Source organism: Hyperoodon ampullatus, assembly GCF_949752795.1.
Source record: "Hyperoodon ampullatus genome assembly, chromosome: 14".
NCBI lineage: Eukaryota > Metazoa > Chordata > Mammalia > Artiodactyla > Ziphiidae > Hyperoodon > Hyperoodon ampullatus.
The window spans coordinates 64,284,768-64,309,635 of record NC_136927.1 but is presented as its reverse complement, the minus strand read 5'-3'; the positions used below and the strand labels follow the sequence as shown (position 1 = coordinate 64,309,635).

The 24,868-nt window shown below is 35.7% G+C and overlaps 1 protein-coding gene across 1 annotated transcript in view; it reads right to left on the bottom strand.

Moving 5' to 3' along the window:
* ITCH (itchy E3 ubiquitin protein ligase) overlaps nt 1–24,868 on the bottom strand; it is a gene marked incomplete at its 5' end in the record, with an annotated part of 75,313 nt that overhangs the window by 1,021 nt on the left and 49,424 nt on the right. Inside the window, 11 exons of the mRNA XM_079719557.1 lie at nt 1,219–1,291; nt 5,177–5,273; nt 7,186–7,290; nt 7,725–7,845; nt 13,009–13,149; nt 13,448–13,581; nt 13,891–14,050; nt 15,807–15,895; nt 18,618–18,689; nt 19,549–19,621; nt 23,880–24,008. Of these exons, the coding sequence (XP_079575683.1) occupies nt 1,219–1,291; nt 5,177–5,273; nt 7,186–7,290; nt 7,725–7,845; nt 13,009–13,149; nt 13,448–13,581; nt 13,891–14,050; nt 15,807–15,895; nt 18,618–18,689; nt 19,549–19,621; nt 23,880–24,008 (1,194 nt within the window). The remainder of the gene's footprint in view (nt 1–1,218; nt 1,292–5,176; nt 5,274–7,185; nt 7,291–7,724; nt 7,846–13,008; nt 13,150–13,447; nt 13,582–13,890; nt 14,051–15,806; nt 15,896–18,617; nt 18,690–19,548; nt 19,622–23,879; nt 24,009–24,868) is intronic.

Here is a 24,868-nt window from a genome sequence, read left to right as displayed (position 1 = left end):
ATAATAGCTTCAAAAAGAAAAAAATACTTAGGAATAAGTTTATCAGAAGAAATGCAGGGCTTGTGTAATGAAAACCACAAAACATTGCTGAAATAAGTTAAACACCTAAACAAATGGAAAGACACCTGATATTCATGGATCAGAAGACTTAATACTGTTAAGATGACCTTACTCCCCCAAACTGATCAAAGCAATTCACATCAAAATCCCAGCTGACCTCTTTGCAGAAATGGACAAGCTGATCTTATAATTCATATGGAAATCCAAAGAACCCAGAAGAGCAGAAACAATCTTGAAAAAGTTGGAGAATGCATACTTAATTTCAAAACTCACTGAAAAGCTACAGTAATCAAGACAATGTTACTGCCATTAAGGACAGACATATAGATCAATGGAATAGAATTGAGAACCCAGAAATAAACCCATGTATTTAAGGTCAACTGATTTTCAACAAACATGCCAAGCTGTTATTTTTAAAAAGCCACATGTATGAAAATACAAAGGAGCAAACAATAAAACAAATAAAAAGGGTAGATAGGGAAAATAAACAAACATCCAGCAAGGTATATATATGACCAATGAAATGTCCCACAAAATAAAGTTCAACTATTGTTGACATTAGGTTGAATTCCAATATATTGTATTAGAGTTAAGATTAGGGTTTGTTTTTAGTTTTGTACATTTTTGGAAATGTGGTTAAACTACATTTATTATGAGAAAATAGTATTTCTGTCACCATGTTAGAGTAGCTCTCCCTACAGCTATCTAGACTTGATTTCTTCCTCTGCCTACAGAGAAAAGTTAAGTTTTCTAAATATCACATTTCAAAAAAAAAATTCGGGGTCGGGGGAGCGACTGACTGTTAATGGCAACAGGGATTGTTTTGGGGTGAAGGAAATACTCTAAAACTAGATTATAGTGATGGTTACTTTTCTGAAAATCTACTAAATATCACTGAATTAAAATGGGTAAGTTTTTTGTTACATAAATTATGTCTCACTAAAGCTATTAAAAATAATTCAATACCATGGGCAAAGTATTCCATTTCTAATTTCTAACACATTTTAGTATATACAGGATAAATGAGAAAAGGCTATTTTCTACACTTTTTTTTCTTTTATTTTGAAGTATAGTTGATTAACAATTTTGTGTTAGTTTGAGGTGTACAGCAAAGTGATTCAGTTATACATATAACTGAATCTTTCTGATTTTACTTACCAGGTATGACTTCTAGGCAACCAATTTTCTTTCCCAACTTTTTCAATGCAGAATTTCTGTGGCCCATTGCTCCCTAAAAGTGAAATCATCAACAGTTTGATAGTGCAATGGTTCTCAAATTGTTATCCCCAATCCAGCTGCATCAGCATCACCAAGGAACTTGTTAAGAATCACAAATCCACAGGCCCTAACCCAAGCCTACTGAATTGAATCAAAAACTCTGGGGGTGAGGCTCAGCAATAGTGTTTTAACAAGCTTCCAGGTGATTCTGATTGAGAGCTAGAGTTTGAGAACCACATTGTTAATGTATGCCCAAGAGGAGAAAATGCACTTTTATCTAGTATTCCTTAGCCAGAATAACAGAATGCTATAAATTAATAATACCTCACATAAGAACAGAACACATAAAAAGCTTAATTTTAGTTTTAAACACAATAGGGAAACTACAGCTCACTGTCTTACAAAACTTGATTTAAATAGAAAATTGTTAAAACTTTAGAAAATGTAAACAACCTAGTGAATTCAATATTAACAATGCTTGTGCCTATAGGTCCTATAGGGCAGACCCTTATACACTTAACACCCCATTCTTGCCTCTCATTTACCTTGTGTTGGAGTCAGCTGTTAATGGTTATCTTTAAGCACTGGTTTTCTAAAAAGGTCACTACTGCTCCCTAAGAAGCATTTACTGGTGGTCATAAGGACTGGTAGTACTACTGGACTTTTAAATAAGAAGGGGCCAGGCACACTTATTGTTTTGCCATATGTAAGATAGTCATACCCAAAGAACTTTCTCATGTTCCACCTGACTAAACCCAGTACAAATATAAAGTGGTAGTACTTTTGTATCTAATCACATTGAAGTGTTTTCACAAGTAGTTATGCGAAAAGCCCAGTAACATAGGATATGGTCATTATGAAAAAGGATAGTTAAAATTATTAAATAATTAAGCTTGAAATTATTAAATGGTTTATGTACTGGCACATTCTCTCAATATATTACAGCATTTCTAACCACACAGATGGAAAGTTTCATTTAATAGTGCTAATTAGTATGTAATAGTAGAGTCTGGATTGCTTTTAATAGACTTAGAATCTTAATATTAACATAGCAGAGAGGGACTTCCCTGGTGGCGTAGTGGTTAAGAATCCGCCTGCCAATGCAGGGGAGATGGATTTGAGCCCTGGTCCAGGAAGGTACCACATGCCATGAAGCAACTAAGCCCTGCACCACAACTACTGAGCCTGGGCTCTAGAGCCCGCAAAGCACAACTACTTAGCCCACGTGCCATAACTACTGAAGCCCATGTGCTCTAGGGCCCGTGCTCCACAACAAGAGAAGCCACTGCAATGAGAAGCCCATGCACCTCAACGAAGAGAAGCCCCCGCTCACTGCAACTACAGAAAGCCCGCACACAGCAAGGAAGACCCAACGTAGACAAAAATAAAAATTTAAAAAATAAAATAAAATAAAATAAAATAAAATAGCAGAGAAATATGAAATGAAGGATTTTAGTGAATTTCATTGATAAAGGCTATTGTACAAATATGTCATATTATCAATACTATTACCCTGGATGCTTTCTAAAATTTTATGGAATTGTAAGACATCATGTTGTAAACATTATGTACTGAAGTTAATTTCAGGTTGCCTGTTGTTTTCAATCTTACTCTGACACTGTCCCTAAACGAAACAACTTTCAGATAGACTCTTGCACCTCTTTTCCTATTTTTCAGCCTATTTCAGCTTTAAAAAGGTCTCTGAGGCTTTTGTACATATCAGAGCCTTGGCCTATAATGGAATTTCATGATTAGACACTACACTTTGAAATAAGATCTACCTCATTTTTCTCTACTTCGATCAGCTATAATTTATTCTGGCAGGTATATTATCCTTAATTCACTTAGGTTATTTCCCTCTTTTTCTTATATTTATTTAAGTCTATTTATTATTTCTTACCTTTTCTATCTGTTCTTTCATATTCCAGTGATTCTTATACAGAAGGGCTTCTGACCTTCTCTTAAGCCCAAATCTTTTCTTCTAAATAGGAACAACATTTTGTGTCTTCTAATAGAGTTTTTCCCAAACGTACATGTATTGAAATACATATTATTTCTTTATAAATCATTTTAAAAATTTTTCTTCTTTATATTACAGTTAGTGTTATGTATCTGTATTTTTTGGAGATTGTAGATACATTATTTCACATCTACCAACTTCATTCCGTGAGGATATTATAAATATGTTAAAAAAAATGGGATATTAGATCTGATAAGGTCAAGAACCACCAGATTAAATTGTTATATACATCACTCTTACAACTTTCTTTTCCTACATTGGGTGGAAGGAAGGTTAAACCAATGTCCTCTAAAATTCGATGAACCACAATCTCACTGTCTGTCTTCCACAGGTATCCTTTTGTGTTGCTTTAGACTGCTCCATCCAACCCCAAGTATTATTCCCAAGAGAAGACCTAGTTCTTGTTTTTTTAATAATCAGATTTCCAGTTTATACTGAGAAGCTTGTACCAGTTTTTTCTTCATTTTGGTCACTATTCCTTACCTCTCCAACCACCACCATGGTTTCTCTTTTTCAAACTACAGAGCATTCTCAAAGGACTTACGAGTTATCCTTTTTGAGACTTCCTTCTCTGTAGCACTAGATAAAAACTTCCCTTCTATATTGCTTCGGAGAGACTAAAATATTTATTCTCTGGCCTCTCCTTTAAGTCTGTCTCTAGGCTAGTCATGTCTCACTCCTAAATGTTTCTAAGCAACAGCTCTCTATACTCTTCTCTGTATTCTATTTCTGTATAAGCCCATCCATTCTCACAGCTTCAAATGTCACTGCTTCATTGCTCTTATGAGTCTACTTTCTCTCTCTACTCTTACCTCTAAACTCGTGCTTTAACAACACCCGTAAAGCTGTCCCCTCACTGAGATTTTCTACTTGGTTGCCTGATAGTCACCTTAAACTCAGCAGATTCTTTACACTTCACAACTTCTCCATGTTTCATAACATGGTAAACATTCTTCCTTTATATTTCGTTTTCTAATCAAGTCCTATTTCTACCTTTGGAACTTCTCTAGCATTTCTCTCTTCTTTTCCATCCGTATTTTATCTCCTAAGATCAGGTTCTTATCATTGCTCTAATCATTCTTCCTATTTCCAGGCTCTTCCATCTGCATGCTATACCTTACTATCAAATCTTCCTAAAAGGCAGCTTCAGCAAATTCACCTGTCTTCAAAAAGTTCCCATAGCTTCCAAAACCCTAAGAAATGTCCAAATTCTTTTGGTCTGGCTTTTAAAGTCTTGAACTGGTTCCACACACTGTATCCAGAACTGCCTATTTAATTCTTTAATTCTGTCTCTCTCTTCTCCAGCTGAAACAGACTTAGGGATCACAACTTCGATCCTCTCGTGGTACTTGCATAGTGCTGGTGTTAAAGAAAGATTTGAATTTACTTATTTAGTCACAAAATAAATATTCTTAAGGTCATTCATTTCAAAATAACATACAATTTAATCAGTGATTATTATGTGACAGGCACTGTACTAGGCACTAGAAATAAAAAGATGAAGATATGGATCTATATCTCAAGGAGCTCCAGGTATAACAGGGAAGAGTGGTAAACAAGTCACTAAAATATAATACAAACAATAGTAGTGTCTCTCATAGGAGACACTGAAATGTTTGCCATATGACTGAATGAAGAAACAGATCTACATATACAGAAGGCCATTATCCTACTGAGTTAAAAGGTGGGGTCTAGCCTAAGAGTTAAAAACTTCTACAGATAAGGATTATAAAGTGATTTAAAAGTTGACACAAATCCAGGTTAACTGTGTCAAGAAAATATACTTGTCTTTGTTATTTGATACACTGTATACACATTAACATAACAGCAGTGTGATAAACAATTTTCTTTATAGGAAAAGTGATCCTGTAGTCATACCCATGAGGTCAGCAAATCCTCCAACTGGCAATCGGCAGGTTCCAGTAACAAACTGCAAAAGTCTCATTCTCTTCTCATTATCGATTTCTTTAACAAACTGTTAAAAGCACATTTAAAGAGATACATAGGTCATATGTGATGTTCAGAATACTAAACAAGAAAGAAAAAAATCATTTCAAATCTTAACCAAACTCCCAGTGTCAGATGCACTGGAAAATGACTGAACCCACCACTGTGGATGGTAGAGCTTCTCCATGTTTGTCAAAAGCCCTACCAACCCTCCCCTATACCAATCCTAGTACCACATCCTTATAGGGAAACAGAAAAAGAAGAGTGCCCTGGGCCCAAGAGCTCCTTACTCATGCAGTCTCAAGATCAGCTCTTCTAGGGCACCCCTCCTTTTCCCTCTAGATCTGCCTGTCCTATAGAAATTCATGTGGTTACAAAGGACACAGAGGTTGAGTCAGAACAGACTTTTTGGTTTTATGAACAAATGAAATCAAGCTCATAAATTCTGACCAAGATATATCCCAGTAATGTTCTTCCCTCAGCGTTCTTTATGTTTTGGTGTAGCTATGTGTTGCCAGAATTATGTGGCTTTTAACTCCTACAATTCTGACTCAAAACATTAAGTGTCTAGAGAATGCTTTCTAGCCTGTAGCACAAGAATTTTGTCTCAGCCAAATTTTTTTTGGTAAAGAATTTTTATCCTACTGTACTAATTGTATTTGTTACAGAAGCCCAGTCACCTCAGCTTCTTGTGAATTTCTTTACATAAATTTCTTTACATAATTAGAAGGCATTAACATTTTTTTTTACTGTGGTTAAATATACATTAACATAAAAATTTCCCATTTTAAGTGTACAATTCAATGGCATTAAGTACATTCACACTGTTGTGTAACCATCACCACTATTTACAGAACTTTTTTATTATATCAAACAAAAACTCATTTCATTAAACTTATCTCCTTGCTTCTGCCTCACTTCTCCCCAGTCCCTGGTAACCTTTATTCTACTTTCTGTCTATAAATTTGCTTATTCTAGATACCTAATATAAGTGGAATCATACAATATTTGTCCTTTTGTGCCTGGCTGATATCACTTAGTATAATATCCTTAAGGTTCATCCATGTTGTAGCCTATGTCAGAATTCCCTTTCTTCTTAAGGTTGGACAATATTCCACTGTATGTATGTATATAGATATACAACATTTGGTTTATCTAATCATCTTTTGATAGACATTTTAGGTTGCTTCCACCTTTTGGCTAATGTGAATAATGCTGATATGAACATAGTTATACAAGTATCTGTTTGAGTCCCTGCTTTCAATTCTTTTGCGTATACCTAGGAGTATAATTGCTAGACCATATTAATTCTATGTTTAACGGTTTGAGGAACCACCAAACTGTTTTCCACAGTGGTGTACCATTTTATATTGCCAGCAGCAATGCAGGAGAGTTCCAATTTCTCCACATCCGCACCAAGGATGATTATTTCTTTCTTTTTTTTAATAAAAGCCACGTTTTAATGGGTATATGTCTCACTGTGGTTTTGATTTCCACTTCTCTAATGATTAGTGATGCTGAGCAACTTTTCATGTGCTTATAGCAGAAATTTTGTGAAGAGACACCATTATGATTCCAAACCAAGGCTCTCGCTTAAGTTACACCTTCTAAACATTAAATAATTCTTAATGAGATATGAATGATGAAAACCATACTTCAGACAGTTCTACAAAATTCCAAAAGCATTTAGATCAAATGCAGGGGAATATTATTATCTGGGGTTGTCTTATACTCTGGGCAAAGGTGCAAGGTGTGTGTTGCTTACTTGGCAATAGTCAAAGAATGCTGTTATAATCGGTATTCATTTATTGTAATGCATAGAATGGAATGAGGATCCTTAACATACTGGTACACTTTTTCTGTGACTCATTTCCATATGTGGTAAGCAATATCTACAAAAATTACGGTATGTCTTCCAAAAGAAGGAAAATGAGACAAACCTGCCAAAACCACATGATTTGTTTGCTTGTCCTAGTGTAATGACGGTAGATGGCATGTCTTTGCCAGTCATTCAAATCAATCTCTTGCATTCCACATAAAAGAACCTTTAGGGATGAAAAAGACAAATGGTTTCTTTAGGTAACTGTACAACCTATATAAAAATGCTAGATATAGTTAAGACTAATATTAAACAACTTTCAAAAATTTAATCAGGAGGCTTTGCCTTGTAAACTGTGTATCAAGAATTTTATCTATATTACTTGTAAAAGTTGAGTTTCCATGATTGGTGTCATATATACACATATTCAGGTATACTAAGTCACTCACTGGACAGAGGTTCTAATACTTTTCTTTTTTTGGTAACACTTTATATATTTGGATAAATTATGGACTTCTTTTAACCGCTGGGGATGCTTCAGAAACATACTGCCAGAATAAAAACTAGTATTGCCACTGGAAAGATGGTAAAGTGAGTTGAAAACAGACACCTGAAGGCATTATTTACCAGCATGCTGCAGAGGAAAGAACAACTCATTACCTCTAATTCCTTTGCATCAAAGTACTGCAGATACTGCTGGGGAAGAATTTCATTAAAGCCCTCAAAGAAAGCTTGTGTCTGTTCTTCAACACCGCGAGACAACCTCCATTCAGCTACCATTCTGGTAAATAAATATAAAAAAAACTATGAGGAAGTTTAGATTTTACCTTTAAATTCTGAGTATAAAAATAATTTTAAAAAACTTTATTATTATGAAAAGTGTCAAATATATATATAAGTAAAATAAATGAACCCTATGTACAGATCTCTCAGCTTCAATACCAATCTTATTTCATTATGCCCCTATCCATACCCTAGATAGCATATAATTTCATTTTAAACAAACATTTCAGTATATATTTCTATAAGATGAGGTCTCTTTTAATTTTATTTTAATTTGCATAATTTATTATGCAAAATCTCTGTAACTCAAGGTTAGTTCATCATTAACTAAGGTCTTAACCTAAAATATGCACAATGCTATGCGCAATGCTACGCTCAATGCTATGCTCAATGCTGGGGGAGATTCAGGGGTATAAGCTATTCCTTTCTTGAAGCAGCTTAAAAGTTTTTTTTCGTTTTTTTTTTTTTTTCCGGTACACGGGCCTCTCACTGTTGTGGCCTCACTTGTTGCGGAGCACAGGCTCCGGACATGCAGGCTCAGCAGCCATGGCTCACGGGCCCAGCTGCTCTGTGGTATGTGGGATCTTCCCGGACCGGGGAACGAACCCGTGTCCCCTGCATCGGCAGGCGGACTCTCAACCACTGCGCCACCAGGGAAGCCCTTGGTTTTTTTTTTTTTTTTTTTTTTCACATCTTTATTGGAGAATAATTGCTTTACAATGTTGTGTTAGTTTCTGCTGTACAACTAAGTGAATCAGCTATATGTATGCATATATCCCCATATCCCCTACCTTTAAAGCCTCCCTCCCACCCTCCACCCTCCCTATCCCACCCCTCTAGGTCGTCACAAAGCATCTAGCTGATCTCCCTGTGCTATGCAGCAGCTTCCCACTAGCCATCCATTTTAAGTTTGGTAGTGTATATATGTCACTGCTACTCTCTCACTTTGTCCCAGCTTCCCCTTCCCCCACTGTATCCTCAGGTCCATTCTCTATGTCTGCGTCTTTATTTTTTTATTTATGTTTTTTAAAAACATAACTACAATTCTATCATCACACCAAAAAAGTGAACAATAATTCCTTTATGTCAAATATTCAGTGCTCAACTTCTACTGACTGACTCAAATTTTTGGACATATTGATTGAATCATATTAGATTTTCTTCTGATCTTCATCTACATAGATACATTAACAGAGTTAAAATCACATCAAATACAAACTTGCTGTTTTATTACAGAATATTTATTTTAACAATTTTAACAAGCAAACCAACATGTATTTTAGGCATTTGATTACTTCATGACAATTTCAGACAACCAAAGTCCTAAAGTTTATTAAAACTCTGAAAGTTTGGAAAATGGCAGTGTAGGTTGTATTGGACTAATCTTCCGGGTGATTATAATTATAAACACTGGGCAAATTACAGAAAACAAATGTCTGAAGGCATCAGAGAGAAACCAAAGGCAGGCAGAAGCTGGTGGGGACAAGATTCTTGGAGGAAGCTGGCACACTGGAGCAGAGCCGCATTTACCAGGCTTTTCCTTTGAGGGCACTTCCCAGCTTACACAGAGCACAGGGAAATGAAACTCAAACTAAAAGCAACAGTAGTACTGGGTTGAGGAGACGTGAGGTTGGGAGCTTAAAACTGCCAAAGCAGCTACAGAAAAATCCCTGGAAGAAAGAAGACAAAGAAAAGGAGCTCCCAAATCTGCACAGAAACACACTTCAACTCCTTAGCTCACTCCTAAATACACGTCTAGGACGATGAAACTCCAAGGAACCCTGTGCAATGAACAACTGGAAAGCCAAAGACCCAACCAGAAATTTCAGCAGCCACCTAGGGCTGTAGAGACAGAATTAAAGCTTAATTCTCACAAGGTAATGGTAAAACACCTTGGGCTTTCCATTGTAAGGACTATGAACCATGGTCTAGGAATAAACATTATGTTTTAGGATTAAAAGCAAAATGGAAGTAGACTAGCTCTAGCAAGCTTCTGCACAATCAATGTGATCTGTCCTTAATTTAACTGCCTGTCAAAACAAAACTCAATATTTTTCAAAGGGGAGGAAAAAAAAAAGAACTCAGAGTCTCTACCATGTATCATCCACGATAAAAAATGACTACATAGGCAAAGAAGCAGGAAAATGTGACCCATAAGAGAGAAAAGTCCATAGAATAGGGCTTCCCTGGTGGCGCAGTGGTTGAGAGTCCACCTGCTGATGCAGGGGACACGGGTTTGTGCCCCAGTCCGGGAAGATCCCACATGCCGCAGAGTGGCTGGGCCCGTGAGCCATGGCCGCTGGGCCTGCACGTCTGGAGCCTGTGCTCCGCAACAGGAGAGGCCACAACAGTGAGAGGTCCACGTACCGCAAAAAAAAAAAAAAAAAAAAAAAAAGTCCATAGAATAAGCCCAACTGATAGCCCAATGCTGAAGTTAGTAAATACTTTCTAAAAGCTATTAAAAATGTATTAACTAATTTATAGGACAAGATGGACAAAATATATGAAGAGATGAAGATTCTCAACACAGAAACTCTTGAAAGAAGCAAATGGAAATTAAAGAATATCTGAGGGCTTCCCTGGTGGTGCAGTGGTTGAGAGTCCACCTGCCGATGCAGGGGACATGGGTTCGTGCCCCGGTCTGGAAAGATCCCACATGCCGTGGAGCGGCTGGGCCCGTGAGCCATGGCTGCTAAGCCTGCGCGTCTGGAGCCTGTGCTCCACAACGGGAGAGGCCACAACAGTGAGAGGCCTGCTTACCACAAAAAAAAAAAAAAAAAAAAAAAAGAAAAAAAAAAGAATATCTGAAATGAAAATTTAATTGGATGAACTTAAAGGCAGTGAATTCAAATGCAGATCAATCAAAATGGCCCAAACTGAAGCATAGAGAAAATGAAAAAAATATAAACAGCATCTGGGATGATATCAAAGGTTAAATATACATGTATCCGAAGTCTCTGAAGTATGGAAGAGGGAACGAAGCAAAAGGAACATCTACAGAGAAAAAGCACAAAAATATTCCCTAACTGCTGAAATGGCATCAATCAGGAGAACATAAAAGCGCATATATACAAGGCAAAATGCTAAAAAAACCTTTAGAAAATCTTTGAAAAGCCACGGAAAAAAATACATTTCATCCAGAAAACAACAGAAACAGTGGCTCACATCATCAAAAACAGAAGACAATAACAGAATTACATTATTGAAAGAAAGTGTTAAAAAAAAAGAGAAAAAAAAACTATAAACCTAGAATTCTAAATCTAGTGAACATATCCTTCAAAACTGAAGATGACATACAGATGTTTCTGGATAAAAGCTGAGAGAATTTATTGCCAGCAGGCACACACTAATAGAAATGGTGAAGGAAGTTTTTAAGGCTGAGAAATGATCCCAGATGGAAAAAATGGATCCGCAGAAAGAAATGAAGAGAACCAGAAATAGTAATGTGAATAAATATTAAAGACTATTATTCCCTAATTTCTTTTAAAATCTATTGATTGCTTAAAGCAAGAATATATTATTATGGGGTCATAAACATAAGAAATAAAATGATAACAACAGCACAAATGGCTGAAATGAGATAAACAGAATTATACTATTATGAGCCTCTTATGATGTACAAGTAGCATATTAATTATAAATTATGATGTTACATATAATATTAATGTATTAGTATATTATTAATTAAAGGTGATAAGTTAAGGATGAATATATTCATTAGAGCAGTCACTAAAAATTAAAGAGGTATAGCTAAGAGAAAACCAAAGATATATAAAAAGAAAAACTAGAAATTATTAATACAAAAGAGGGCAGGAAAGGAGGAACAAAAGAAATTGGGAAATAGAAGAAACAAATAGCAAGGTGGCAGGCTTAAGTCCAATCATATCAGTAATAACATTAAATTTAAATGCACCAATTGCAACTAAAAGTAACGATTATCAGAATGGATAAAAGTAGTGAGACCTAAGAATATGCTGCTTTTAAGAAACATACTTTAAACAGAAAGACAAAGGATTGAAAATAAAGGATGGAGGAAAATATACCATGCAAATATTAATCATAAGAAATGTGGAGAGGATATGTTAATATTTTAAAAGTAGAAAAGCAGGCAAGAGATCCAGAAACTGGAACTCAAGAATCAGCAGCTATGTGAAATCTCACCCCCATCTGACTGAACTGGTGTTGAGAATATGTCAGTGAACTAATAACTCTTGAGACTAAAAGTATGAACTAATGCAAAGCATAAGAGACTACACTAAGAAAACCATCTTTTTACTTAAAAATTTTACCTGATCTTCAAATATTCCCCACAAAAATATCTGCATATAAATTTGAGATTCTTTTCAATGCCATGATGTTACATGGCATAGTAGTTACAGAATTGGTATTTAAAAAAGTGATCCAGCACTGCTTCTAGCCTTAAAACTCCCACTTCTGGAGAAAAACTGAAAGTTCTATATGACCAAAATTCTTTTCTATTACTTTATAAATCTTCCTATTTCTGGTTAAATTGAAATATATCAGAAAGGGGGGGATTAAACTCATTAGCATCCACTAGACTAATTCTTTGTAAGGTTTACAGTTTGAATTAACCTGCAGGATAGTCCCTCTACCTTGCTGCCTCCACAAGAATCTGTTTTAACTGTTCTCTTAAGGGTTATCATAACTTATTAGCCACAACATCTGCTAAAGATTCTTCATTTTCCTTGGCTTCTGAAATGCAGGAGATGGCAAATGGGTTACCAATTCTGCCTGACAGCATCATGCACCATGGCAACTCTTCTCTATTTACGATTTGTGACTTGTGCTTTCCAGCCTCTGTATCTCTGCATATAACTTTTGCTCTTATTTCTACATAACTGAATCCTTCCCAACCATCAAGGCTCAAATTAAATACCATCAGATTCTTGCTCCATGATTATAGCTAGATGAAAGGATGTCTCCCATAGCACTTTTCTTGTTCCTCTCTCAATGTACTTACAAGGTAGGATGTGGTGTATTGCATCCTTAATAATACATGAGCAGTTCTCATAATAATTAGTATAAAGGCAAATATTATTTTTTGACATACTGTCCACTAGTATTACTAAGCAATTATCAGCATACTATACAGTCCAACAGAAAGGCTAAAAACTATGTCAAAAGGAGCATTCTCTCTTACCTGATATATTCCTCTTTATTTTCTTCTGTTACAAGAATATTGCCACCATTGGGTTTCAAATCATGACTCTTGATTTCACCTAAAATTTCTTTATCGACGGAAAAATACATTTCCAAACCACATTCCTCAATATTGTTTTCTCTGCCCAAATGAAAGTAAAACCGTTACACTAATTCAGTCATGTAAGAGTTTTTTTTTTAACTAAAGGACTATGTTCTTAAATAACTATTGTTAAACTGTAACATTGGAATTAACAACAAAACTGGAACATTATGCTCTAAAATCACATTTTTGCCTAAGATATTTCTATAAAATTTATCATATTGAATAATGAGACAGGTTTAATGTAAACCATTTAAATTCAGTAAACCAATTACATGCTTACAGTCTGAATACATTACCAACACAACAATGATAAATTAAAAGGAAACAAACTTACTTAACCCAGATGAGAGAATTGTAAAATTCTGGATCAATAGATTCTAAATCCTTGAGTCCAACTGGTTTGTTCAAGATACGCTTATAGAATGGCAAAGAAAAACCTGTGTCTATGAATTTCCCATGGAACAGAGCCTATGCAAGAAGAAAACAATATCATTTAAGATATTTTGTATCTTATAAGATATAAAAGATTTTATATCTTACATCTCACTGTATTTCAGAATGTTTTTGTTTTTTGAATGAAGAACTCATCTAACAAACAAAACAAACTCCCCTGTCATATGATCTATTATGGAATATTTCTGGGAAAAGGGCAGGTATAACAAGCCCAATCTTAGACATATCTTAATGATGAGAAAATTTCAAATGAGAAAGTTAAAGAAACAATGCTTTAGTATTGCTGAATTAGCAAAGTAAACACAATTCTCCACTTGCACTTACCATAGCAATAAACCTGCCAATAAAACGAAAATATTTCAGGTGATCTGGATTGATGTAAGAAGCGGGGTTTATCTGCAAGCAGTAATTATCCTTCCCTGCATATTCAAACAGGCAATACATTGGGTTCAACACCTCATGTGACAAAAGAAAGAACCATTCTCTGAAATCAAAAGAAAATTTAGGATGAAAAATCTTGTAAGTAACCATACCAATAAATCAAAGAGCAGTGCTATAAAGTTCTCAGGAATCTATACTCCTCTGATGGTGATATTTCTCTAGTCTCATATTGATTTTCACTGCTTCTGTACAAACTGACATCTATTGTACAGAGATATTTACACACTGCGTACTTCAAAGAATCTAAGACATCATTGACTTTAAAGACAACATTATTTGATGAACCACTAAAAAAATTTTTCCAATTGTAATACACATCTCAGTTTCAGAGATGTTAAAATATGAAAAATTTAGTCTTAGAATCAGTGAAATACTATACATAGGCAAGTTTAAAATTCACTGTTGAACCATGTGGTTAGAACAGCTGAAACAAGTCTAACATTATTCCATCCATTACAAAGCCCCTCAGTGATTCTCATTAAGTTCCACTGCTCTCTAAATCTTAGATAAATACGAAAAACCTTCCAATTTCACAGAGGCAATAAAGCACTTAATTCAAGCTACTCATTCATTAAGAAAATACTGAGAAGCTCTAATTCAAATGCTGTGAAAATACCAACCAACACTAACGTAAGATTATAGTTATTAACTATGTAACATGGGTGAAGGTCTGGCAGAACAGTAGGCAGAGTGAATCTGGGTCAATATATGTGGTATCAGCTCGTGCCTGAGATTTCCTTTCTTGTTGGTTTATGGCCTCTGGTAGTAATCCTGCTTGTATTTTAATACTGCTAGTTAATTTTCTAGTTAAGAATGAATGATTGCCCTCCTGAATTATCTTTACCTAATACAAAATTAAATGTTTCTATTCATATTTGTTATTTACCTGTGATTACTTCATACGTTTGAAATGTGAGCTTTGAAACAAAACCTAAGTAAAAATCCCTCAAATGTAGCCACCAGTTAGTGACCCCACAAAGACTCAGGGTCTGAACTAGGATATTAATAAACAGTATTTCTACTCTTCACAATAATCCCAGACAAGTAGATATAATCATTCTTATTTTACAGATGAAGATATTTGCCCCAAGCTATACTACTGAGTGCAGAAAAAGGATTCAAATCCAGTCCTGACTACGAAGTCCTTGGCTTTCCATACTGCCACCACTATGCAAATTTTTAACCTGGTGTGATATACTGTTATGGAATAAGCAAAGCAATTTTCTGCTTGAGTCTATCTTCTAGGGGTTTGATTAGAAGCTCCAATATTAAGAAAGAAGAATTTATAATTTCAACTCCTATTTTATACAGCTTTCTATATTTTCAAAACATATATTAATCTCAGTTGGGAACTGAATGACTATTATCTCTATCAGGAATCTGTGATGGGGAAAGTGATCTGAACACTATAGGGCCTTGTATGTTCTGTGGAACAGATATGAGGTGGTGGACTGAACACTGGCTTCTTGTTTGATGATGTAAAGCTTGCAACCAGGCTCTACAACTTAGTTATGTGTCTTTGGTGAGTCCCTAAACCTCATTATTACCTGCAAAATTCTCTCACAGAGTTATCCTGAGGATTAAAGGAGTGGTGTGGGTGAAATCAACTAGCAGTACCTTAGAAAGTGCTGAATTAATGTTTCTCGAAATTTTATAACTGCAACATTAATAAAGGTACAAAAATTTGCTATATTTCATTTTCCTGAAACAGAAAATTGAGAAAATAATACTTGCAAGCAAAGTGTAATGATACCTTTGGAGGAAAGGAACTAAGTTCTGAGTATTCATATTATCACTACCTTGCTACACCTCCATAATCTAAACCTTCTTCTCCTGGAAAAATCACCCACAAACGTCTTCGCAGATCTTGGGGACTGAAGCTCATTATCTACCAAAAAAAAAAAAAAAAAAAAAGAGGAAGTAAAAGAATCGGTAAAAGTAGAAACACCTTATACCACTTACTTTCAGGTTAGAAATCTCCTGCATTATAAGTAACTTAAATTCCCCATGACATAGAATGGTGTCTGTGGTTTGGTCAACACCACACATATAGAAAATACATTAAAATTTCATAATGTTTTATAAATTATACATATCTATATTTCTGTATATTTTATACATATATAATTTTCTTTTAAATGATCCTACTACTGACAAAGTTCCTTCTCTCATTTGCTTAGAGCAGAGTAACTGTGACCATGAGCAGAGCTTAGGTCCTTTTTAGTTTGGGTAGGTTTGGGTTTGTTATATAGCCAAAATGTACACATAATAACTAACTGGCTAACTTGGAAATGAAAAACAGAGGCTGCAGATAAAATATAGTTAATTTGAAAACTCATTCTCAGTGGAAACCTGGAAAAACTACTCAAATTTTGTATTCTACTACAGTGGCTAATAAGATCATCTTCATATTTGAAGGACAGTACCATTACTGAGTTACAATGAAGAGGTCATTTGGGTTCTTGCTTTTTTAAAGTATTTAATTACTTGCCCAAAATTGGGCCTGTAGAAGATTACAAACATTAATTACTCTTAGGAAAAAAAATGACAGGGCCTGGAGAGAATAAAGTCCATACAATGATTCTATTTCATGAAAGGATAAGAATGAACAATCACATTTAAATATCCAGAGAGGCTCAGTAAGTGACCTGCTTATGCTAGGGCTCTTTCAGTTCCCACACTTTCATGAATTCATATCCCACTCAAACAAGAAAATGCCAGATATAACAAAAAAATCAGTACTTATGACAAGTATTCTACAACACTATAGGCTAGAAATATAGCAACTCAAATGAGAAATGTTATAAGTTAAAATTATCCTTTTTGTTCATTTCTTGTTCCTTCTGGCTATTCCTTGTCCCTGTGGCTGCTCCCCAAACCGCAAGGCTGTCCCTGATCTCGCTTGCTGTCCCCCCGGAAAAGAAATACCTTGACATAATACCTTTTACCAAATGCCTAATATGAAGGAAAAAAAGAAATGTTTCTCCTGCAATTTCCCCCATAAGCAGTTGTGCTGTGTCAAGAAAAACACTTACTACCCCAAACAACTTTATCCAAATGCTATGAAGACAATCTGATGCTAATTTTGCTATACGTCACTCTTCCAAAGCAATCAAATTTTTCTCTTTTTATTTCACATTTATTGGATGGATGTAGAGTTTAGGGTGACAATTTTTAAAAACCGTTTTAGCACCATCTGGTCTGTCATTCTGCGAACGTCTCTAGGTATCAATAGCTAAAGGGACATTTACTCATGTTCGCATCTTTTCAGCACTGCTATCGGCAAGTTATGCTCCAAGAAACTGGCACACCAGAGACTGACTACTCAGTGACTGCATAGTGAAATAGGTAATCACAGGGTGGAGAATGGCCTTGGAGCCTTGCTTACATCAGATCAAGAGAATGACTCATAATTCTCTAAGTGGCCTTAGTCAAGCTCTGCTCCTAAAAAAATATCTGCTCCTACTTAGCAGGATGCCAACTGGCATTTCCCTTCAATGTTAATAACTGAAGTTCCATTAGTAAAGAATATATATAATTGTTTCTGAAAGTAAGTAGACAGCTATTGTCAACTATCTCAGACAATCTCTTTTCCCTTTGCATTCGGTTTAGCACTTCTCAAAGCTGTAGCTACCAAAATTATCATAAGGGTTTGATAATAAAGAATCACAACCACATCTGGCCATAAAAGAAGGACGCACTGGATGTTTGCATATTAAGACATTTTTTTCCACTGGTCATTTTAATATATCAAAATCACTTAATACTTAGCTGTAGTTGGCTGGTAAACAAAGTTGTAAAATAAAGGTAAGTAGTAAATTAACTCAGGTTCTGAGGACAGCTAAAACATTTGTTGACTACTCCTGAAAACATTATTTTTAGATACTGTCATCAATGACCAATTACATTTTTTACTACATAAAAAATTCTTTAAATTATAGGAGTAAATATGATTATAAAAATGCAAGCAATACAGAAGCATAAAAACAAAGTCTTGGGCTTCCCTGGTGGCGCAGTGGTTGAGAGTCCGCCTGCCGATGCAGGGGACGTGGGTTCGTGCCCCGGTCTGGGAAGATCCCACATGGCATGGAGCAGCTGGGCCCGTGAACCATGGCCACTGAGCCTGCGCGTCCGGAGCCTGTGCTCCGCAGCAGGAGGGGCCACAACAGTGAGAGGCCCGTGTATCGCAAAAAAAAAAAACAAACCAAAACCCCCCCCCAAAAAACAAAACAAAGTCTTCTCTCTTTTTCTATCTGTATCCAGTATGTTCATATAGTACTTCCAGACTTTTGTCTACCAAAAGCCTATTTTTTTTACTTAAATATCTATTTCAAATCAAACACTGAGCTTAGAAATGGAAACCTGAAACTAATACTAAGTTACTCTGACATTTCAAAAGCACAGAACATACACATACACATACACAAAACACACACACAAAGCTATCTGCATTTTCCTAAATTTTAAGTACTAGGGTAGCTGGCAATGAGATTAGACTTAAAAAATTCAAGGACTCCATCTCAAAAAGTTCCAAAGTGTTTGAACTGCTAGCACCAAAAGGTTTTGGGCTGGAAGCCAGGGGGCAAACCATTAAGTGGATGAAACAGTACCTGCTGAAAGGAATCCTCAAACAATGTTTTTCTTGTCACTGTAATCTTTATGTGCTGTGGCATGGCCAGTTGCTGAAATATAAGAATGTCTTAAGTCAACTCTCACCATTAAAATGGCCTATCAAAAAACCAAAAGGGTAAAGTTTACTTACTTTTTTGCTTACAGTAACAAGTAGACTATGAATATGAACTTTTATTTAATAATGTTTAACCATGCATTTGTGAGTATTCATGCTAATTACAGATCATCTGATACATAAGAAACAGAAGAAAGCAAGATGTCGTATGCACAGTGATTACTTAATGAGTCAAACAAATCTTTACTTAAATTTTCAAAAAGCTAATTCAAATTCTTTTTGCTTGCACAGGCCCAGTACAAGAGTTTGAAGTTTAAAAATATTCATCATAGTAACACTTTGACTAGTCCATTAATTTTATTTAGACCCCATAAAGAAATCATTAATTCAGTAAACATTTATAATACATCAGAAATAACTGATCACGTCTGTTATTAAACATACTCTGAATATAACCATATATATGTACTAATGTATCTATCAAAGTGATACATATGTACGGATCTATCAACGTCATTTATATCAATCAAATGCTAGATATGAAAGGAGCTGGTTATAATTTACACATCAGAAATGTTTTAACTCATTTGTTTGAAGATTTCTCCAATCTAAAAATAATGAGTACTGGAATGAGTAGCAATGTTTCCTTATTCAAATGGTTTCAGATTTATTCTTCTGGACAAGAGAAACCATAAATTATCTAAGGGATAAATCTATTTCTTTGACCTAAAAATAGGAGAAAAATTTCAATGCTTCCATTTTACCTCTTTTTCTACAGGTTAATTATTTTCACAATCACTGGCTGTGTAAGCAACATAATAAAAGGAGTACAGAAATACAGTCCCAATACTAACCTGACACCAGAACCGGAAATACTGAACCTTTGCCTTGAAGTCCCGTACATAGGCTATCTGGGGTCCATTGTCTCTGAGAAAGAATGTTAATATGACATATATAGCTTCTTGTAAGATAAAATATCGAAGGAAAACACAATACCACACTCCCTAAGAACTCAGTAGTCAAATACAAAAATGCCCTAGTACAGCATACTCCTAACACCACTTTAAAAAAAAAAAAATTCCCATGACTATTTTTAAGTAAGAAACAGAAATAAACGTTGATCTTTTTAAAGCCCTTGTTGTGAGATTCTCTCTTACATACAGCCAAATATAACAGGACTAGGTAAAGGAAGTTCTGTCTGAGAATGGTGTCTATTCTTGAATCCATTCTCTCCTTTGTCCTTAACAGAATCTTGAGATTTACTTGGGCAGACTACATTTCCCAGTTTTTCTCTTTTTTTCTCTCAAGTTTACTAGGGGTTACCACTATTATTAAATTTTTGAAGACCCAACTTGTAGCTTTGATTTTTCTGTTCTTTCATTTCCATTTCACTGGCTTCTGCTTTTACGCTTATTTTGTATTTAATTAACTTTTCTATTTCTAGCTTCTTAAGGTGGAAGCACGGATCAATGATTTTACACCCTATTTTCTAATCTAGTCCTTTAAAGCAATTAAGTCTTCCTCCAAGACTACTTTTGTTAAATCCCACAAATTGTGATATTTTGCTTTTATTATCATAAAATAAAAAAAATTTCCTTATTTCTAGTGAGGCACTTCTTTGAGCTATGGATTATTCAGTATTGTGCTATTTAAGTCTCACTGGACTATTTTTTAATGATGGAGAGAAATATACTTCTGTTTCATACAAGCCTCTATTGTTTTGGGGTTTTCTGCTATATGTGCCCAAACTTAATTGTAACTAAGATTAATGATACAACAGTATCTGTTTGTAATTTATTACATATCTAATTTCATTAATACCTAATTGGCCTGAATTCCTAGTTTCTGTTTGAAACACGAAAGTTTAATTTTATATTTTCTGCATATTAAAAAAAGTAACGACGGGCTTCCCTGGTGGCGCAGTGGTTGAGAGTCCGCCTGCCGATGCAGGGGACACGGGTTCGTGCCCCGGTCTGGGAAGATCCCACGTGCCGCAGAGCGGCTAGGCCCGTGAGCCATGGCCGCTGACCCTGCACGTCCGGAGCCTGTGCTCCGCAACGGGAGAGGCCACAACAGTGAGAGGCCCGCGTACCGCAAAAAAAAAAAAAAAAAAAAAAAAGTAACGAGAGTCAGCAATGTCCTGAAATTAAAGCCAGACAAAGGTGCTACATGAAAACAAAACTGCATTGTACAAATGAAACAATATTGTATGTCGAGTACAACTTAATTAAAATAAAAAAATTAAAAAGTATGTTTATAATGTGCTTAACAAAATTAAAAAGAGAAAAACTACAGACCAATCTGTCTTATGAACATAGATGCAAGAATCCTAAAAAAAATACTAGTAAATTGAATTCAGGAGTATATTAAAAGGATTAACATTTTAATCCTTTTAACCAAGTGGAATTTATCTCTGGAATGCAAGGATGATTTAACATATGAAAAGTCAATGTAATACACCACACATTAATAAGGGGAAAAAAACCACACGATCATCTCAAATGATGCAAAAAAGCATTCAGCAAAATTCAATATCCTTTTATGATAAAAAACATTCAACAAACTAGAAGGAAACCAACTCAACATAATAAAAGCTATACATGAAAATCCCACAGCTCACATCACATTCAATGGTGGAAGAATGAAAGCTTTCCCTCTAAGATCTGGAACAAGGCAAGGTTGCCTGCTTTCATCACTTCTTTTCAACACAGTATGGGAAGTTCTAGCCAGAGCAATTAGGCAAGAAAAAGAAAAGGCATCCAAATTGGAAAGGAAGAAGAAAACATTTCTGTTTGAAGATGATATGATCTTAAATATAAAAAACCCTAAAGACTCCAGACGAAAAAACCTGTTAGAACTAGTAAGTAAATTCAACAAAGTAGAACACAAAGCACACAAAAATCAGTTGTATTCCTATACACTAACAATCAACAATCTGAAAAGGAAATTTTACAAAACAATTCCATTTACAAATAGCATCAAAAACAATAAAACACTTAGGAATCAATTTAACCAACGGGGTAAAAGACTTGCACAATGAAAACTATAGAACATTGTTGGAAGAAAATAAAGAAGACAAATCAATGTAAAGACAGCTTATGTTCATGGATTAGAAGACTTAATATTGTTAAGGTGTCAACACTAACCAAAGAAAACTTCAATGCAATCCTTATCAAAATCCCAACGTCTTTGCTTTTTTTTTTTTTTTTTTTTTTTGCAGAAATAGAAAAACCCATTCTAAAGTCAATGGAATCTCAAAAGGACCCTGAAAAGCCAAAACAATCTCAAAAAAGAACAAAGTTGGAGGACTCACATTTCCTGATTTCAAAATTTAGTAAAAGCTACAGCAGTCAAAACAGTGTGGTGCTGGAATAAACACAGACATACAGAAAAACAGAACAGAAAGGCCAGGAATCAACCTTCACATATATGGTCAAATAGTTTTTGACAAGGGTGCCAAGACCACTAAACAAATGGTGCTGGCAAAACTGGATATCCACTTGCAAAAGAATGAAGTTGAACCCTTACTAAAACCATTTACAAAAATTAACTGAAAATGAATCCAAGGTCTAAATGTAAGAGCTAAAGCTATGAAATGCTTAGGAAATACACAGAATGGGAGAAAATATTTGCAAATGACATATCCGATAGGGATTAATATCCAGAATATACAGAGAACTTCTAAAGCTCAACAAAAAACAACCTGATTCAAAAATGGGCAAAGGGGCTTCCCTGGTGGCGCAGTGGTTGAGAGTCCGCCTGCTGATGCAGGGGACACGGGTTCGTGCCCCGGTCCGGGAAGATCCCAGATGCCGCGGAGCGGCTGGGCGCGTGAGCCATGGCTGCTGAGCCTGCGCGTCCGGAGCTGTGCTCCGCAATGGGAGAGGCCACAACAGTGAGAGGCCCGTGTACCGCAAAAAAAAAAAAAAAAAAAAAAAAAAAAAAAGGGCAAAGGATCGAAATAGACATTTGTTCTAAGATATAAAAAATGGTCAATAAGCACATGAAAAGATGCTTAACATCATGAATCATTAGAGAAATACAAACCACAATGAGATACCATTTCATACTAATTAGGATGGCATCACACACACACACACACACACACACACACACACACAGAGTAACAACTGTTGGCATGGATGTGGAAAAACTGGAACCCATGTGCTCTATCAGTGAGAACATAAAGTGGTACATTCACTGTGGAAAACAGTATGGCAACATCTCAAAAAAACCCACAGAATTATCATTTGATTCAACAATTCTAATTCTGAATATATACACAAAAGAACTGAAAGCAAGAACTTTTAACAGATATTTGTACCCTCATGTTCACAGCATCATTCACAATAGCTGAAAGGTGGCAACAACTCAAATGTCCATGAACCACATGTATACACAAAATATGGTAATACATAAAATGCAGTATTATTCAGTCTTAAAAAGAAATGAGGGCTTCCCTGGTGGCGCAGTGGTTGAGAGTCCGCCTGCCGATGCAGGGGACACGGGTTTGTGCCCCGGTCCGGGAAGATCCCACATGCCGCAGAGCGGCTAGGCCCGTGAGCCATGGCCGCTGAGCCTGCGTGTCTGGAGCCTGTGCTCCGCAATGGGAGAGGCCACAACAGTGAGAGGCCCGCGTACCACAAAAAAAAAAAAAAAAAAAAAAAAATGTTTGTGGGGATGGGGATGGATCATGGTGATGGCTGCACAGCAATAAGTGTACTTAACACCACTAAGATATACACCTAAAATGGTCAACTTTGTTATGTCTATTTGACCATAATTTTTAAAAAAACCCCTAAACAAAACATATTAAGCAAATCAACAAAACACAGTTACTTTTCAAAAATGGAAAAGAAAAAGTAATGGGAGTTTTCAAGTTAAAAGGTGATAGAAATGAAAGAAAGTAGGTATCAGAAATCAGGGATTAATTGGTGAGCAGTACTGTACTGCTAATTTCTAAACATTCTCATTTAATGCTGTGAATAGATGGTAACAAATATGGAAAGTCTCTAGGAGAATATATTCAAGAAGCTAATGGAAATACAAAACATTTAGTGATCAGAGACCTACAGGCAAGCCACCTCAAGAAATAGTAAGAATTGCACTCTTTGGTAATTGAGATCTTTATATCAAAATCTTAGGAATCAGTTTTACTTTTAATCAAAACATTTAGAAAACTTACAAGGCAGATTTTCCAGTGCGGGGATCTATATAGGTGGTTGTTCTTCTATTGTGGTCCACAAAATATGGAATTCCATCTACTGTGAACCTCATTTCCCAGCCTTCAGGTAAGGGCTTTTCATTTAATTGACTATATAAAACACAGAAACATATATAAACAAATAAAAAATGTTAAAGAATTCCTTGTTTGCCAAGTACAGAAACTAAAAATACCCATACAGGTGGTAGAAATCTTCTAGAAAACCATTTAGTCCAGTATTTTCCGGCTGTTTACTAAAATCCTTCAAGCATGTTAAACATGTCAGCAGGTCCATCAACCACCAGTCTTCTTCCATCTACTTTGCCTGTATTCCCTACCTGCCTAAACATCTCATAGTAACCAAGTTCTGCCAATTCTGCCTTAGAAGTCTTCATGTTCATCACTGTTTTCAATCACCAGCACCAACCATCCTTACTCTGGCTTTATTCATCTCTCTTTTAAACTTTCATAACAGCAGTCTAACTGGTTTTGCTGCCTCTAGTCTCACTCTGGTCCTATACTCATATTTCACATTGCTGACAGAGTACTAAAACGGAGATCTGAACAAATTCGTTCTCTTCTAAAAGTGATCTCACTATTCACCACTAACCAATTATAAGACCTAAAGTCCTCCATTTGGCCCTCACTCTGTCTCGATACTCTGCCCTCTATGTTTCCTTTCAGTTTTACGTCTGCACTCTACCTCCAACTCCTTTCCATGAACCCTGTGTAGTGTACGCCTACTCACCATTTCCCTAAACAAGACACGGTCTGTCAAACCTCCAAGTGAAGCCTTTCGCCTTGTCCAGAATCTCTATTATTCCTGTTAAGGCAACTCAAATGTTCTTAATGGAGTATTCCTACCCACTTCCTTAATACCTATCTTTAGACCTTGCTTAATCTCTCTAAACTTCAGTGTTCCAAGTTTCATCCATATTTTCCAGTTCATTTTTCTCTATTCTACAGTTTCA